Here is a 15,370-nt window from a genome sequence, read left to right as displayed (position 1 = left end):
CCTCCAAAGGTGTTTGCTGACTAGCAGTTTTAGAACGGACCAGAAGTTGAACTCATGGGAAGATAAGGCTAGAACAATAAATCTATATATCCTAGACTTGGTAAAACAGGATATGGGGAGTAATGGGCTCAATTGACCAGAAACTGAACTTATGGGAAAATAGAACTGGAACAATATATCTGAATGTATATATCCTGGGCTCAGCAAGACATAGGGAGTAAAAATTTTATGTTTCTATAGACACCCTGAACCCTGTTAACCATCAGTAACCTCATGCTTATAGTTCAACCAGTAACTTCAAAGAACTACCCCACCCCTAACCCCCTCATCAAATCCCAAGATTTGTAACTCTCTGCATGTAAACCATTCCTATATAAACCCGTTGAAGTGAGTGATCAGGGCTGTCCTTCTTCACCTGCTATGTCAAGTGTTGGACAGGGACAAAGCCTGGGCTTGCTTTGTTATTAAAAAAATCTCGCCGGGCAGTGGTGGCGCACACCTGTAATCCCAGCACTCGGGAGGCAGAGGCAGGCGGATCTTTGTGAGTTCGAGGCCAGCCTGGTCTACCGAGTGAGATCCAGGAAAGGCACAAAGCTACACAGAGAAACCCTGTCTCAAAAAACCAAAAAAAAAAAAAATCTCTGTACTTACATCAGATATCAGCTCTGTGGTGGTCTTGCTTGGGGGTCTTGAGACCTGGACACAACAACGCCATATTCTGGCCTCTGAAGGCAGGACACATACACACAAACACATATAAACATAATTAAAAATAAAAAGATTTAAAATTAAGGCCTGGGAAGATGTCTCAGTGGGTCTAAAACAGTGGCCACAGGAGTCTATGACTCGAGTTAAAATTCCCTGGAACGTATGTATAATGCCAGGTCTGTGAGTACATCTACGATCCTAGTATTCATATGGTGAGGTGGGAGGTGGATACAGAATTGTCTCACCTGGACGTACACACACACACACACACACACACATACACACACTCACTCACTATGCACACATAAATCTATTTTAGTGAAAGAATTTCTAAGTGTAGCCCAATTTTATTTACAATCTAAACTTTATTTTTAGCAATTTTAGTGAAATTAGAACATTTGAGATACTAATGGCTTCAAATCCTTTCTAAGAAAACCAACATGTTAACCTTAAAATGTAGAAACCGTAAGTGGGAAGCATTTTCTCCACTCGTCTAATATTTTATCAAAAGGCAAAACAACAGTGCCCCCAACACGTTCCCTCTACAGAAGAGGGTGCCACGGGGCCTCTCAGTCATTTCTTCTTGCCTTTCTTCTTCTTCTGTGAGTCGGAAACTGGAGACTTCTTCTCTGTCTCTGCCTTTATTGCAGCCTCCTGAGCTGCCAAAGCTTCCAGCCGTAGGCGCTCCGCCTCCAGCAACTTGCTTCTGTATTCTTCCCGGACTTCAAGGATCTTCTGTCGGGATTCATCTACAGAGTCCTGTTCCAAAAAAACCCAAGCCAATCAGTCTCACTGATAATGATGCAGAAGCAGCAAGAAGAGAAATACTTTCCCTTTCCTCGTGCGAACACATGGATGGAGAAACTCACTGAGGATAGGAGCTAGGCTTGTCTTTGGATATTTAGGAATACACAGACTTGAAATTGTGATACAAGGCAAGTGAGATTTTAATGTAGAATGAATGGCGAAGGAAACATCAGTGGGAGAAAGGTAGAGAAAGTGGTAGAGATTTTGGTAGTGGAACTTTGCTTTAAAAGAGTTCAGGATCAATCTGTCCCTCGCATAGCAACTGTGCTCAAGAGATTACTAGTTCCCCACTTGTACTCTCTGACAAGATATACCGGGGCTGTGCTGCAGGCCTTCTGAATAATAAAACCTAGCCCACTGTCTTCCTTCCATTCTCAGGATGGTAGATAACAGTATTTATCTAGGACACCAGTCATCAACATGTAGCTACATTTAAGATCAGGTCTTGATATTGTTCCTACTTAACTGCCTCTTCCACAGGCAGCAGACCTCTCTTGGCTCACGGGATATCACATTATTAACTTATCCTCCATCTCACTAGCTGGTCCTTTTCAGGACCCCTTGCTTGTTTCTCATCTTCTCCTTCATTTCTGAATGTGGAGGAGGCCTCACTATTGTTTACTGCTTCCAACCCAACACAGTGGAATAATAAGGATTAATGGACTGATGCTGGCATAAAGTGAACCTTCCAGAAACACCAGCATTCTTTTCACGCTGAATTGTTTGAGAGCTTCCCCCCAACATTTCTGCAACTAACATGGTTTTACTGAGGGGCTGGTTAGCTGGATGTCAGAAACAGATTTCACAACGAGTTTGGTGATATAAAACTGCTATAACTACCATAAAATTGGATCCCTAGAGTATACTGCATTGGCATAAGAATGACAGCTTTAGCACATTGGGAAGAGAGAGTGAGCAAGACACAAACATCCTAAGGATGTGCATAAAGTCAGTTGAATATACGCCAGTCAACTCTTGAGGGTTTTTTGGAAGAGTTATTTTCTCCTGTTTGATAAGAAATGTGTTACTCTTGAGTTTCTGTTAAAATGGCTTCAGTCAAAATGAAGATGTTTATTTGCACCCCACATTTGAATGACTAGGCTCTGAACTCGGGGTCCCAGTTAATATTTCTTCTCTACATCACCCTCATCTAGTGCATTAGCTTGGCTTCTAAACACAGAAAGTAAGGCCAATGACCTTGAAGTTCCCTTCTCTGATATTGTATTATGTTATATTGAGTCTGTGCAATTGAACAAACATTCATTGATTCTGATTCATTTATCAAACACAATTCCCATTTTTTCCTTTTGAGTATAAGAACAAACCAGAATAAAGGCCTTCTTTATATATAGTCTGTTCTCTAGAAGAGATGGATTTAAAATGGATTCACATTTTATTATAAAGTATGTATTATTCTTTCTTGTTAACAATAAGGAAGCACATATATAGAAAAATAACTTTAAAATGTCAAAATCGGGCATGATCATGCCATTAGTGCAATCCATAAAATATTTCCCCATTCTCTCTCAGGCTCAAGGTAACATTGTCCTCTGTACTAGATTGATGTATTCCCATTTAGTTAAATATTACCTTCAATTATGTGTTAATATTGGTAGGATGAAGTAACTAGAAACAGTATATGTTCTGGACAAACAACCAAAGAACCCACAGAGACAAAAATGTCACCCCCTTTTATAGAAAACAAGTTTGTCAGATCCTGCTTTAGTCACTGAAATGGTGAGGTTGTTTGCTACCACAAAATAAAACAATTTATCCTGAATGACAGCCATCCGGCTGCTAAGGAAAGACCATATCAAAGGATGGCAAAGATGGAAGTAGCTAGCTAGATCAATGAGGGATCTGAAGAAAGACCCTGACCAGAAACAATGAGGGTTTGCACTGTGGTCCTGGATGCAGAGAGAGTGGAGGCGATTGAGCTTCTGAGGGATTCTCAAAGGAGACGAGGTAGATTTTGATCATGGATCACTGGTTAAGAGCAATAGGCAGGTTTCTGCTGTGAACAAGAGCAACTGTGACTGTCACTTTCTAAGATGAAGACAATGGTGAAGTAACACGTTCATCCTGAAATGAGGAGGAGGGCTAAAACTGCCAACATCAATATTTGGAGAGGTTTTGTTTGAAGTGCCTATTGAACAAAACAATAAGAGATATCTAACTAGCATATCCCTCCACATGAGTAAGCAATACTGTGGTAGAGAATCCAGTATCATCATGGCTAAAATACTTAGAAAGTTCTATAACTCTCAGTCCTCTGTGTGTGTGTGTGTGTGTGTGTGTGTGTGTGCGCGCGTGTGCGCGCGCACGCGCGCATGCACATATATATGTATCTATCTGTGTGTATGAGTATGCGTAGCATGTGTAAGATTGTGTCTGTATGTCAGTGGAGTATATGAGTGTCTGTGTGTCTATGTGAGCAAATTTGACTGTATTTATGAGTATGTATGTATGTTAGGGGAGAGAGAAGAAAGCAATAAATCTCTATCATTACAGATGGAAGTCATTCTTATACATTTACTCCATCTTTCTATTTCTATCATAGTCTTGTTTTCAATTAATCTCAGTCTTCCACTGCAAAGAAAGCTTTTCTTTGGACCATGTCTACATAAAGCCTCTCTGCACTGCTGCAGATGTGTGGGTAGGTGAGGGGAGGACAACAGCCACCCACCGTGCAAAGTTGGGGTTTTGATCTGTGACTTTTAAAGAGGACTTAACCAAAAAAGCCTAATTATCTTCCTCCCATTCCATCTTTGCTTCACAGCATCCACAGTGCCAACCTGCTGGGCCTGTGGGACATGCCAAGATGCTGTAAGCAAACAGGTAGATTCTAAAGCATGTTCCCACAGCCAGCATCGGGTCTGCCTGTCTCAACTCAGATAATGTAGTTCTCACCCCATAATTGTATAGGTCACAGATAGTTTCTTGCCTTCCCTCACATTCATTCCAGCTTAAGATAGACTCCTAGTATGATGTTAGTGGGATTTTAAGAGGGCAGTCAGTGAAGTGAGAGATGTGAATGTATGCCCAGGCTTTCTGGGAGGTAGTGAACTTTATAGAGTCAGGTATTAAGAATTCTTTCTACCGCCATGGGGCCCCCCCAAGCAAATCAAGCTACACAATTGTCTCCCCATGCAGAGGGCCTAGACCAGTCCCATGCAGGCTCCTCAGCCAGTGATCCAACTTTCATGAGTTCCCACTAGTTCGGTTTGTTCATCTCTGCAGGTTTCCCCATCATGATCCTGATGCCCTCAGAATCCATCCCTGATGCATGAGGGGACTTTTTGGAGCCCACTACCTGTGATGGGACACCTCGAGCAGCCTTGAGGCAGGGGGAAGGGCTTGGACTTGCCTCTACTGGGTGTGCCTCCCCATGGGAGGCCTTGCCTTCTTGTGGTAGGGAGTGGGTGTTGGGTTAGGGGATAGGTTGGGAGAGGTGCAGGAGGAAGGACGAGGGGGATCTTTGGTGTGTTAAATGAATGAAAATATTTTCTTAATAAAAAAAAAAAAAAGAAAAAAGAATTCTTTCTGCTCAGATGTATAACTCTGCTTTCATTTTCTGTTACAAAGGAACTTTACAGAGTGACTGCAGGTACATCTAGACTCACCCGCATCTTCCCATACGTGTCTAGAACCTCATCCTTAAGCTTAAATCGCTCTTCCTGATCGATGTCTCTGATGCTAAGGATCCGACACCTGTGCTGTCGGAACTGGTGGATTTCTTCCGCCTTCTGCATGGCTTGCTGCTTATTCAGTTCCTCTGTTTGCAGCACAGGTTCATCACTTGTTTTCCTGAATGGAAAATGTCAGACGAAACAAAAAAATCATTCTTGAGAGCTTGAAAGTAAATGTTATTTCAGAGCACAAAGTGATTTAGAATTGTGTTAACAGAGAGCTGGTCTGAATCAAACCAAACATGAGAGATGGTGGAATAAATACTCATTTTCTTAAAAAATGGGTTAGATACTGTATACTGACTCATCGATACTTTAGAAAAATATTATGGAGACTATCAGTTAACTCAGATACATCATTCAATAAGGTGACTATGAAACTGGTGTTCACATTATGAGTATTATATGGATTTTACTTTTAAATTTATCCATTTCATAAGAATGATGACATTCTCAAACATACAAACATGCATGGAAGGCTCTATTCATCCTGTTATTTAGTTATGAAGAAAATGCAACTTCATTAAATAATCATAATGGGTAATATGAGGACTTTATATAGGTTCAATTTTTTTTTTTACAAAAGTCACTTAGATGAGTTGGTGATTAATGTAATAAAATATTTGCAAAATTTAAGATGAAAAATCACGCCACTCTAAAGACAGACAAAATGAAGACATATTTAGCATTTAATTTTTGACTTTTTGGTTACTTAGCAACTGCCCATTGGGGATATATCTAAGATTCTATGAACACACTTTCTATATTAATCACTTTTGCTAAAACTCACCGTACATAATGACTGAAGTCCACAAATTCTAGTGCTTTTCGAATGAGTCGTGGTGACATTTCCAAAACTGTCTGAGATCGTGAACGGGATACTACTAGAAAGCAAAGAACACAGGCTTCCAGAAGTAAATAGCTAAACAGCTATTATAACTCCTGGCTGACAACAATGCTTCCTATTAAGAAATAGCTATTATAACTCCTGGTTGACAACAATGCTTTCTGTTAAGAAACAACCGTGTGCTTTTGTTATGATGTTTTTGAAATACCCTTAGAATCTTATTTTATAGTTATCCTCTGGTGTAAATTTGTCTATAGCTAAATGAAAGAGGGGAAAAATGAGTACATACCATTGGAACAGTAACTAATCCCTTCTTGATTAGTTAAATGAGGGAGGGAAAAACAGCCTCTTTACATTACAAAGTTTCAGTGTAAGCAAATTAAATGATTCAAAATTGAAAGAGCTTGAAAAATGTCTGAAAATCATGCTGAACACTTCAAGAGTTAGAATTTAAATGTACTTAAGACACAGTATTGTACCTTCCACTGGACTGAACACACTGAAGAGCAAATGAACAACTTTTACTACATGCACCCACAGCGAGCCACAAAAACAGATTTTGATAAAGAATTTAAGTCTTTGGATGATAGTGACCTTTTGACTTTTCTAGACTACTTATGTCTTTAAAATAATAGTTTAGAAAGAGTAGTTTTCATGTAAAACAAAAACAAAAAAGCCTACCTCATTTGAAGGATGCAATGCAATACTTTTAAAATAAATCTACTAGGTTCTTTGGTCATCATAAAAGTCCAGTTTTAAGACATTTGCATATTCAAATGAGGTTCTTTCCCTTCTACAGTCAGTGTTCATTCCCTCCAGAAGCCCCAGAAGCCATTAGTCTATATTGGTGAATATAGTTTTGATTTCCTGTACATTGCCTATAAGTGGAAATGGGTTGGGTCACACGGTAAAATAATTACAGTTAACCTCTTAAGGGACTTTGAAATGATGTAAAGTTTTTATTTGTTTGTTTCTTTCTTTTGATGTGTTAACATGCATATCATGCATGTGTGGCAGGGGCAGGGGGGCAGAAGATGGCTTTTGGGAGTCAGTTCTCACACCTTCCACCTTGCAGAAGCACGATTTCTCCTATTTCTGCTGCTGTACATCATACTAAGTCCAGCTGGCCAGTGAACTTCCAACCCATTCTCCTATGTCAGGATGATAGATTCGTGGCACCACATCTGACTTTTTAATGTGGGAGTGAACTCAGGTTGTCAGGCTTACATGCAAGCAGGTACTTTATCCCACTAACCCAACTCTAGCCCTCTACCTAAGGTGACTGTTATTAATATCATGATAAAAGTTGGAATTATGAAGAAAAAAATCTTTCCATTTCATTCTTTCTGTTTTCAATTCTTGTTTCTAAGAGTAGTTTTCGATTCACAACAGTATTGGAGATATTCTGTTTAACCCTTCACAAATACACATGTAACTTCCCCCATTGTTATTTCCCAGTGGCCATCACCTCCCAAACACATTAGTTCACTTAAGAATTTACTCCAGGTCTTCTATATTGTATGCGTTTAGATAACTGTATGGAGCTGTGGCTTGACATATCACTGAGAGTTTATTCACTGACCCACGCTCCAGGCACTGTTTCTTTTTCTCCCATTCATAGTCCACTTAACTATTGCCCCTACTGAGACCTTTCCAGGAGGTAACACTATTGTAATTGTACAGTATGAAGTCATTCCTGATTGCTCCTTTACTTGCCTTGCCTTTTCATACTTCATGAAATAAGTCATTTTTTAAATAAGGCAAAGGCCATATTGATACCAACTCTAGTATTACGGACAGAAAAATAATGACAAAAGAATTATCTTTAAGGTCTGAAGTAAGATGAGGATGTTTACTTTTTTTGTTCAACATAATCTGGAAGGCCTTACCAGAGCAATTGGGTGAGAGGACAGATAACAGATCTTACTGATATTAGAAACTATGTCATCACTGTTTACAGAAGGAATATACTTTTATAGAGAGCTGTTAAAACTAGTAAATTAGGCCACCAGGCCTTCATCCTCATGCATGGATCCGTGAAACACTGTATGCATTCCTTAGGTATCACAGGACTGTTGAGTTTGGCCCAGCCTCCCTGCTTTCTTGCCTTTATTCTGTTTATGTGGCGTATCCTATTTAATGATCTTTTGAACTATATTTACATACTTGCTGTGAATACAACTTGATTATAGTGAATAATATTTTTAAAATGCTATTGGATTTGGTTTGTCAGGGGTTTTAAAGATTTATTTTATTTTTTTAATTGTGTGTGTGCGTGTGTGTGTGTGTGTGTGTGTGTGTGTGTGTGTATGTGTGTGTGTGTGTATGTGTGTAGGGGTAATCTTCACATGAGTGTATATGTGCCCATGGAAGCCAGAAGAGAATATCAGATTCCCTCAGAACTGGAGTTAAAAGCAGTTGTGAGCCTGAAGACAGGGGCTCCAGACACAAAACTCAGGTCCTTTGCAAGACCAGCAAGCACTCCTTAAGACCAACCCAATTCTCTGGCCTTGGTTTGTCAGGTTTTGTTGAGGATTTATTTTTCATCTAGCTTCATCAGTCTCCTTTTATTTTTTTCATTGTTATACCTGTCTGATTTGAGACCAGTGTGGTGTTACCATTACACAGTATGTATGACAGTCTTAACTTACGTTGCTTGACACATATCTAATTCACTGCAACATGGAGGCTGCCTGGTCCCAAGATTTTCGATTTTCGATTTTCTTTGGTGGAGAATGTATTACTGATTCAGCCTTGTAGTTGCCTGGTAAGGTTTATACTTCTTCATCATTCATTATTTGAACTTTATTATTTATTTAAGTGTGTGTGTGTGTGTGTGTGTGTGTGTGTGTGTGTGTGTGTGTGTGTGTACAGAGAAGCAGACAGAAGCCAGGGATCAACAGATGTCTTCTACTAAGGCTGTCCATCTTTTGGACACATGGTCTCTCACTGGAGTTCACTGTTTCAGTAGATTCACTGGCCAGCAAACTCCGGGATCCATATGTTTCCAAGCTGCCAAGTACTAGAGGTACAGACCTGAACTATGGTTCTCCTGGCTCATAGCAAACACTTTACCCACTGAGCTATCCCCTAGCTCCTCAGCATCCAGTCTCTGTAAGCTGCGTATCCAAGAACTTGCCCATCTATTTAAGGTCTTTGCTGACATATAGTAGCTCATAATAATCTCTAGCTACACATTTGTATTCCTCTGTTGTTAATCTTAATGTCTTCCTTTCTACCTCCTTTTTTACTTATTTGAGTCTTCCCCATCTTTTTTAAAGGTTAATGTAGCTATTCATTCATATTTTGATTTTTAATTTCTAGTTTATGTATTTGTGTTCTGAGTTTTATTTCTTTCCTTCTAAACTTGAGTTAGCTTTGTTCACAATTCTCTAGTTCTGTGAGCTGTAGAGAGGGTAGTGAGGTCACTTTTTGAAGGTGGTGTTCATCCCTATAGACTCCCCCCATAGCCTTGGCCATGTCTTGAGGGTTTCACTATGCTATGCTACTGTTTTCATTTGTTTGAGAATAGTTTTTATAATACACATTCACGTTCTCCACTATTTATATCAGGTCGGTATTCAAGAAAGCAGGACATAAAACATTTTCCTTACACAGCTCCTTTTCCTCAGCCACCATTTGTACTATTACTGGCATGTTGTTTGTGTGTCAGAAGCCAACAGTACAGTTTTCCAGTTACTTTTGTCAAATCAATTTAAAAATTCAGAAATATGATTCTGAATTCTTCAAACATATATCTCTGTGCCTGAATTACCTTCTGAGGTCATTTTCTCTTAATCCAGAGGGTTACCTTTGACACCTACTTTAAGCCATCTACTCTAGACTCGCATCCATTGGTCTTTGTCTTCAAGAAGATGTACATACTTTTCCTTAATCACCCCTCCTTTTTTTAGTTTGCTTTTCTCAGTGTTGAAAATTGAACTTAGGATTTTGCATGTGCTAGGCATCAAAAACTAAGCTAAACCCCAACTCCTACTTTGGCTTAAGTTTTTAAGGATGGTTTTTACTGGGTAAAGAATTCTTAGTGAATAGTATTTTCTTCTAATTCCAGCCTTTACTATAGGACTTGTTGCAATAAAAGAACTTGAGATTAATATGCCAGGGAGCCATGCTATGTTACTGGCTGCAACGGCTGTACACTTTTTTGCCAATTTTGGGAGCCCTCGTCTCAAGTGTGTTTGTTATAAACTATGTCTACTGTTATTGCAAAGACAAATGTCTTACCTTACCAGCAAGATCAGAACTCACCAGTGTTCTCCTTCTGCACACTCGGCTGCACACTTGGCTGCACACTCAGCTGCACACTCGGCTGCACACTTGGTGGCTCTTTCTCTTCCTTCCCTGCCACAGATATTTTGCTCTCGCTGCTTGTGGATTTTGCCAGGTCCCTGATGCCCTTGGACATTTGCCATTTCTTCCACAGTACATTCCCCGCTGAGGCTGGTGGCACTTCTTTGCTGTCTGCATCTTTCCCTGCAGCATCTCTCCCTGAAGCATCTCTCCCTGCTACTTCTCCTATAGCACAATGTATATGTTCCTGAAAAAAAGTAACTCGCACTCTGCGAAGTCACATGCAAACATATCTCACAGGGCTTGCTTGCAGGAGGCCAGATTTGGAAGATGCAATTACAAAACTTTGCAGTGTCTAACCAGGGCATGGATACCCTGCAGCATCTGGGATGTCAAGGCATGATATGGCTGGTATAATCATATGTGTACGGTGAGCCTGGAAGTCTCTTGGAATAAGAAAGCCACATACAACCAGAAGCTTTCAGAAAGAGGTGAGGTCTTCAAGGATTGGGTCCACTGTATATAGGCAAGGCATGTCTTATTGGGAAGAGACTAGTGAGTCTTGACACTAATTTCAATTGTCTTAAGATACAACTGAAAGGGGTTTTTATTTGTGAAAATCCTACAGCTGAGAGGATTTTCCTTAGCAGTGATTCTAACAGTGACTCCATGGCCATTAAAAAACAAAACAAAACAAAAAAACATAAAAACCAACCCAAAATTTCACATGAGCCATGCATTATTCTCCTATTTATTCATCCATTGTAGGTGATCCACTTTGCACTATATTCTGATTTGAATAAAATGCAGGATTTGGGATGTGAATTGCTTCTGCCTCCATGTAAACTTAGTACAATGGTACTTGGATCTAGTCAGGTATCTGTGAGAAGACACATGGGTCAAAGGAGGGCCAGGTATACATGCTTGCAGGGTCTCTTCTTTCTCAAGAACTTAGAAATATTGAGATTTTTCTCCACCTTGGAAATCGTAATATACATCAGTGGTTTGGTATATAAATGTCAAGTCAAATATAGTTTGTCTTCTGTATCTCTGGATTTTATATCCACAGATACAGTCAACTAACTATTGATCAATAATTTGTTAAAACAGGGCTGGAGAAATGGCTCAATGTTTAAGAGCATCTTCGTCTAGAAGAGCACCCATATTTGATTCCCAGCACCCATATGGCAACTGTCTATAATGCTAGTTTCAGGAGATCGAGTGCTGTCTTCTGGCCTCCTTGAACACCAGACACACATGTGGTACATAAACATACATGCAGGAAAAAAATACACATACATATAACATACACATTAATTAATTAATACAACATTTTAAACACATATGGTTAAAGGATGACAAGATGCCCACAGGGGTAAAGTAATGCTTGCTATGTAAGTCTAGTGATCTGAGTTCAACTCCTGGAATCCATGTAAAGGAGAACACTGACTCCACAAAGTAGTCCATCTCCTATGTACTGTGACAACCATCCTTACAGCATGCACATGCACATAGCATAATAAATATTAAACAACTTGAAATATATAGTTTAAAATGTTATTCTGTTATTTACTACAGTTAGTTCTATGTTAGTTTTATTTGTAATGAACATACATATACTTGTTTGCCTTTATAGTCTCTAAATGATATATTATATAACAACGACTTAGAAAGCACTTAGATTGAATTATGATTATGAGAAATATAAAGATAAAGCATGCAGGAGAATGTGCATAAATTCAATGCAAAGACATCACCATTTCCTAGAAGGGTCTAGAACACCTGTACATTTTGGTATACATTGTAGGTCTTGGAAATGACAACCTTTGAACACTAGGGTCAGCACTAATTTAAGAAATGTAAGTTACCAAGCCATGACAGTCATTCCATATAAGTAGTTATCTTCATTATGACTATTCTTTTATCACTACTTATTGTATTATTCTTATTTGTATTCTTATTAAGAAGGTGTCAAATTCTCAGTAGTAGGCCTGCTTCCAATTCCCTGGGGTTACTATTGCCCTGAGCAACAATCTCATTTCATCTTTTTCTTATCTTTTTTCCTTTTCAAGACAGGATCTCCTGTAGCCCAGGCTGGCCCTGAATCCCCTATACAGCTGAGGATGGACATGAACTTCTGAGCCTCTTGCCTCTACCTCCGAAATGCTGGGATTACAGGTGTGTGCCACTATACCGTATTCTTCAACTTTCCTTAAGGAAAGTCACCTCTGCTTATATGTGTAGAATGGGCATGTGAGTCTTAGATGAGAAAATATGGACAAGTAAATGGCTTGATAATTTAAAGACCACTCATGTCCTGATGTGAAGCCATGTGGCCTTTCACAATCCTGAGGACCAGAAACTCTGAAATAATTCCTTGTCACTAATGAGGCCCCACCAAATGCCTGAGCAGCTGGGTGGCCTCCACTGACCTTCGTCTGAGGGTTTAATTTGGCTCTGGATTGAAGAAAAAGTCTCTTGGATAGGGATTTCAACTGGCTTCTTAATGAACTTGTTGAGGTACTTCAGACGGGCCTGTGAAGCCTGGAAGACAGACGTCAGCCTTATGAGCCTGCTGAAAAGCAGCAAGTGGTATGGACTGAAGCAAGCCAATAGTGCTCAGAGCAAATGGAAGATGAAAAGGGAACCCAAAGAAGGTAGCCTTGACCAGACCCATTCATTAACTAGAAGAAAATTCTGAACCCTCTGTGATTTTGATGGTTTGTAGATTATGGCAGAGAACCAGGAAAAGGAAGGGCAGGACCCACCATGCTAAGCTAATATACACAGCATGCTAACTTATATCCAATTATTTCTGAATCTTCTTTCATCTTCCCCAGTTACCCTGAATTAGGTCAAGGAACACTACTGGTAAAATAACTGTTGGGCTATAAGATTGTGGTTCTCAACCTGTGGGTTGCTACCACTTTGACAAACCTCTATCTCCAAGAATATTTACGTTATGGTTTATAACAGCAGCAAAATTACAGTTAGGAAGTAGCAACAAAAATAATTTCATGGTGGGGGGGTGGACACCACAACATGAGGAACCCTACTAAGTAAGCTCACAGGGCTGGGAAGGTTGAGAGCCACTGCATGGTGGAGAGCTGGGACAGATATTTAAATTCCACAAGGGGGCAGCACATACTAAAGCTATTCATAGTAGGAAAACATACGTTAAACATTTGCATGCTCTCTTACTTGAGGCTTTTCAGGGTACATGTGAATCCAGCCCTGCATAGCTTTGTAAAAAATTAAAATTAAAAAAAAAAAAAGGTCGGGAGTAAGTTTCATAGTTTTGGCATACCGCATGCCACAATTTGGCTAGAATCTGATATGATTCCAAATCTCACACCTAAAGGAAATCCTGTGTGGCTTTACCCACAGGGCTCATCTCTCAGCCCACATCTACCAAGGAAGAGTGAGAAAGAGCAGCCTTTCAGGCAGGTGACCTTGATGGCCCTCCCCGGCTCGGTTGTCTCCCATGCTTGCTTCATGGCTCGTATTTCATCTGATCGGTCTGTGTCTTTTTTCACGTCAACATAGTCTGAGTCGCTGTGTTCAGATACCAGCCTCAAAACCCAGTAGGGTTTGTTTGGATCTTCTTGCTGAGAGTGAACAGTGGGTATTGGCTGGGGGGTGGGGGGGGGAAGAAAGTTTTAAAAATGAATACTTCTCTCTCCTAGAAAGGTTCTAGGATTCACTCCCTAAACAGTGATTTCATTGTTAGGTACTTACCTCGGAGAAATCAAACCCTAATTTACATAAGACTTGTGTAAGAATGCTCAATATTCTTTTTCAGAGCAGCAATAGCAAACGAAGTAAACAAGTATAAAAGCTGATTAGCTGGGGAATGGACAACTGATAGCATGTTCCTCTGTTGGGTGCCGAGCACTGAATAAAAATAAATGTCTGTTGTACACCCCCATGTGGAAGAATCCCATAGGCATGTATTTTATTAAAATGAGTAAGCGAAAGACAAAGTAGTTGAGCTTGTGTGAGGCATTTGTTTGAATTCTGTGACAGGTGAATGCAGCATGATGACTGAAGGTGGGTTACAAGTTCCCCGGGGCTTTGGGGGCAGGTATGATAGAAGGAACAGCAATGAGTCCCTACACTAGTCTACAGTCTTTACCTTGAGTTACACAGTGTAGACACTTTCGGAAGTCAATGAATTGTACATTTAGGAGTTGGGCCTTGGCAGCTGTGGCTGCATCTCAGTAGATGAAATGTGCATGCTTTGAAAGTGTGAACAATGGAGTTCAGAACCCCAGAGCTCCAGTGCTGACTGTTCACAGCAGCCCACTTGGAATTCCTGTGTTCAGAAGGTAAAAATGGGCTCCCCAGAGCACACTGGTTGGCTAGGCTAGCCGTGTCAAAGAGTTCCAGATTCAGGTGAGGGGCCTTGCCTAATGAATGTAGTGGAAAGTGATTGAAGAAGTCTCCCAACATCAATCCTGGGCCTCTACAGGCACATGCTCACATGTACCTACACATATGTGCATACATAGACACACAGTCATGCATATCACATGTGCATGAGAGAAGGAAAAAAAAGTGTTTATGCCCATCACTTTATAAAATCTTGACTTAAAATTATACACAGTAAAGTCTAAATTAGGCTGATGGGTGTTGTAGTCTGTTTTTTCTGTGGATGTGAAAAAAGTCATAACTGAATGCAACTATATTTTGAGGTCCACCCCTGGCAGGAAATCAGGACAGTAGCTCAAGCATGAACTGAAGCAAAAACCATGGAAGAAAGCTGCTTGCTGGCTTATTCCCCTAGCTCATGCACAGGTAGCTTTCTGACATAGCCCAGACTCACCTACCTAGGGATGATGCTGCCCACCGTGGGCTGGACCCTGTATCAAACATCAAAGAAGATTTCTCACAGACATGGCCACAAGCCAATCTGATACAGACAATTATTCAGTTGACTTTCCCAGTGACTTTAGGCTGTATCAGCTTGAAAACAACAAAACTAGCCAGTGAAGTATGTAAGGGTGCT

General features: G+C 40.1%; 1 protein-coding gene across 1 annotated transcript in view; it reads right to left on the bottom strand.

Annotated features, from left to right (window-relative positions):
- Positions 1-1,259: 1,259 nt before the first annotated feature.
- Positions 1,260-15,370, bottom strand: part of Adgb (androglobin) — a 136,334-nt gene continuing 122,223 nt past the window's right edge. The window contains exons 31-36 of the mRNA XM_036169025.1: positions 13,815-13,994; positions 12,795-12,906; positions 10,321-10,587; positions 5,995-6,088; positions 5,139-5,322; positions 1,260-1,467 (exon numbers count right to left, since the gene is read on the bottom strand). Of these exons, the coding sequence (XP_036024918.1) occupies positions 1,282-1,467; positions 5,139-5,322; positions 5,995-6,088; positions 10,321-10,587; positions 12,795-12,906; positions 13,815-13,994 (1,023 nt within the window). The 3' untranslated portion in view covers positions 1,260-1,281. The remainder of the gene's footprint in view (positions 1,468-5,138; positions 5,323-5,994; positions 6,089-10,320; positions 10,588-12,794; positions 12,907-13,814; positions 13,995-15,370) is intronic.

This window comes from Onychomys torridus, chromosome 19 (assembly GCF_903995425.1).
Source record: "Onychomys torridus chromosome 19, mOncTor1.1, whole genome shotgun sequence".
NCBI lineage: Eukaryota > Metazoa > Chordata > Mammalia > Rodentia > Cricetidae > Onychomys > Onychomys torridus.
The sequence above is the reverse complement of the archived record's forward strand: the minus strand, read 5'-3'. Positions and strand labels throughout refer to the sequence as shown.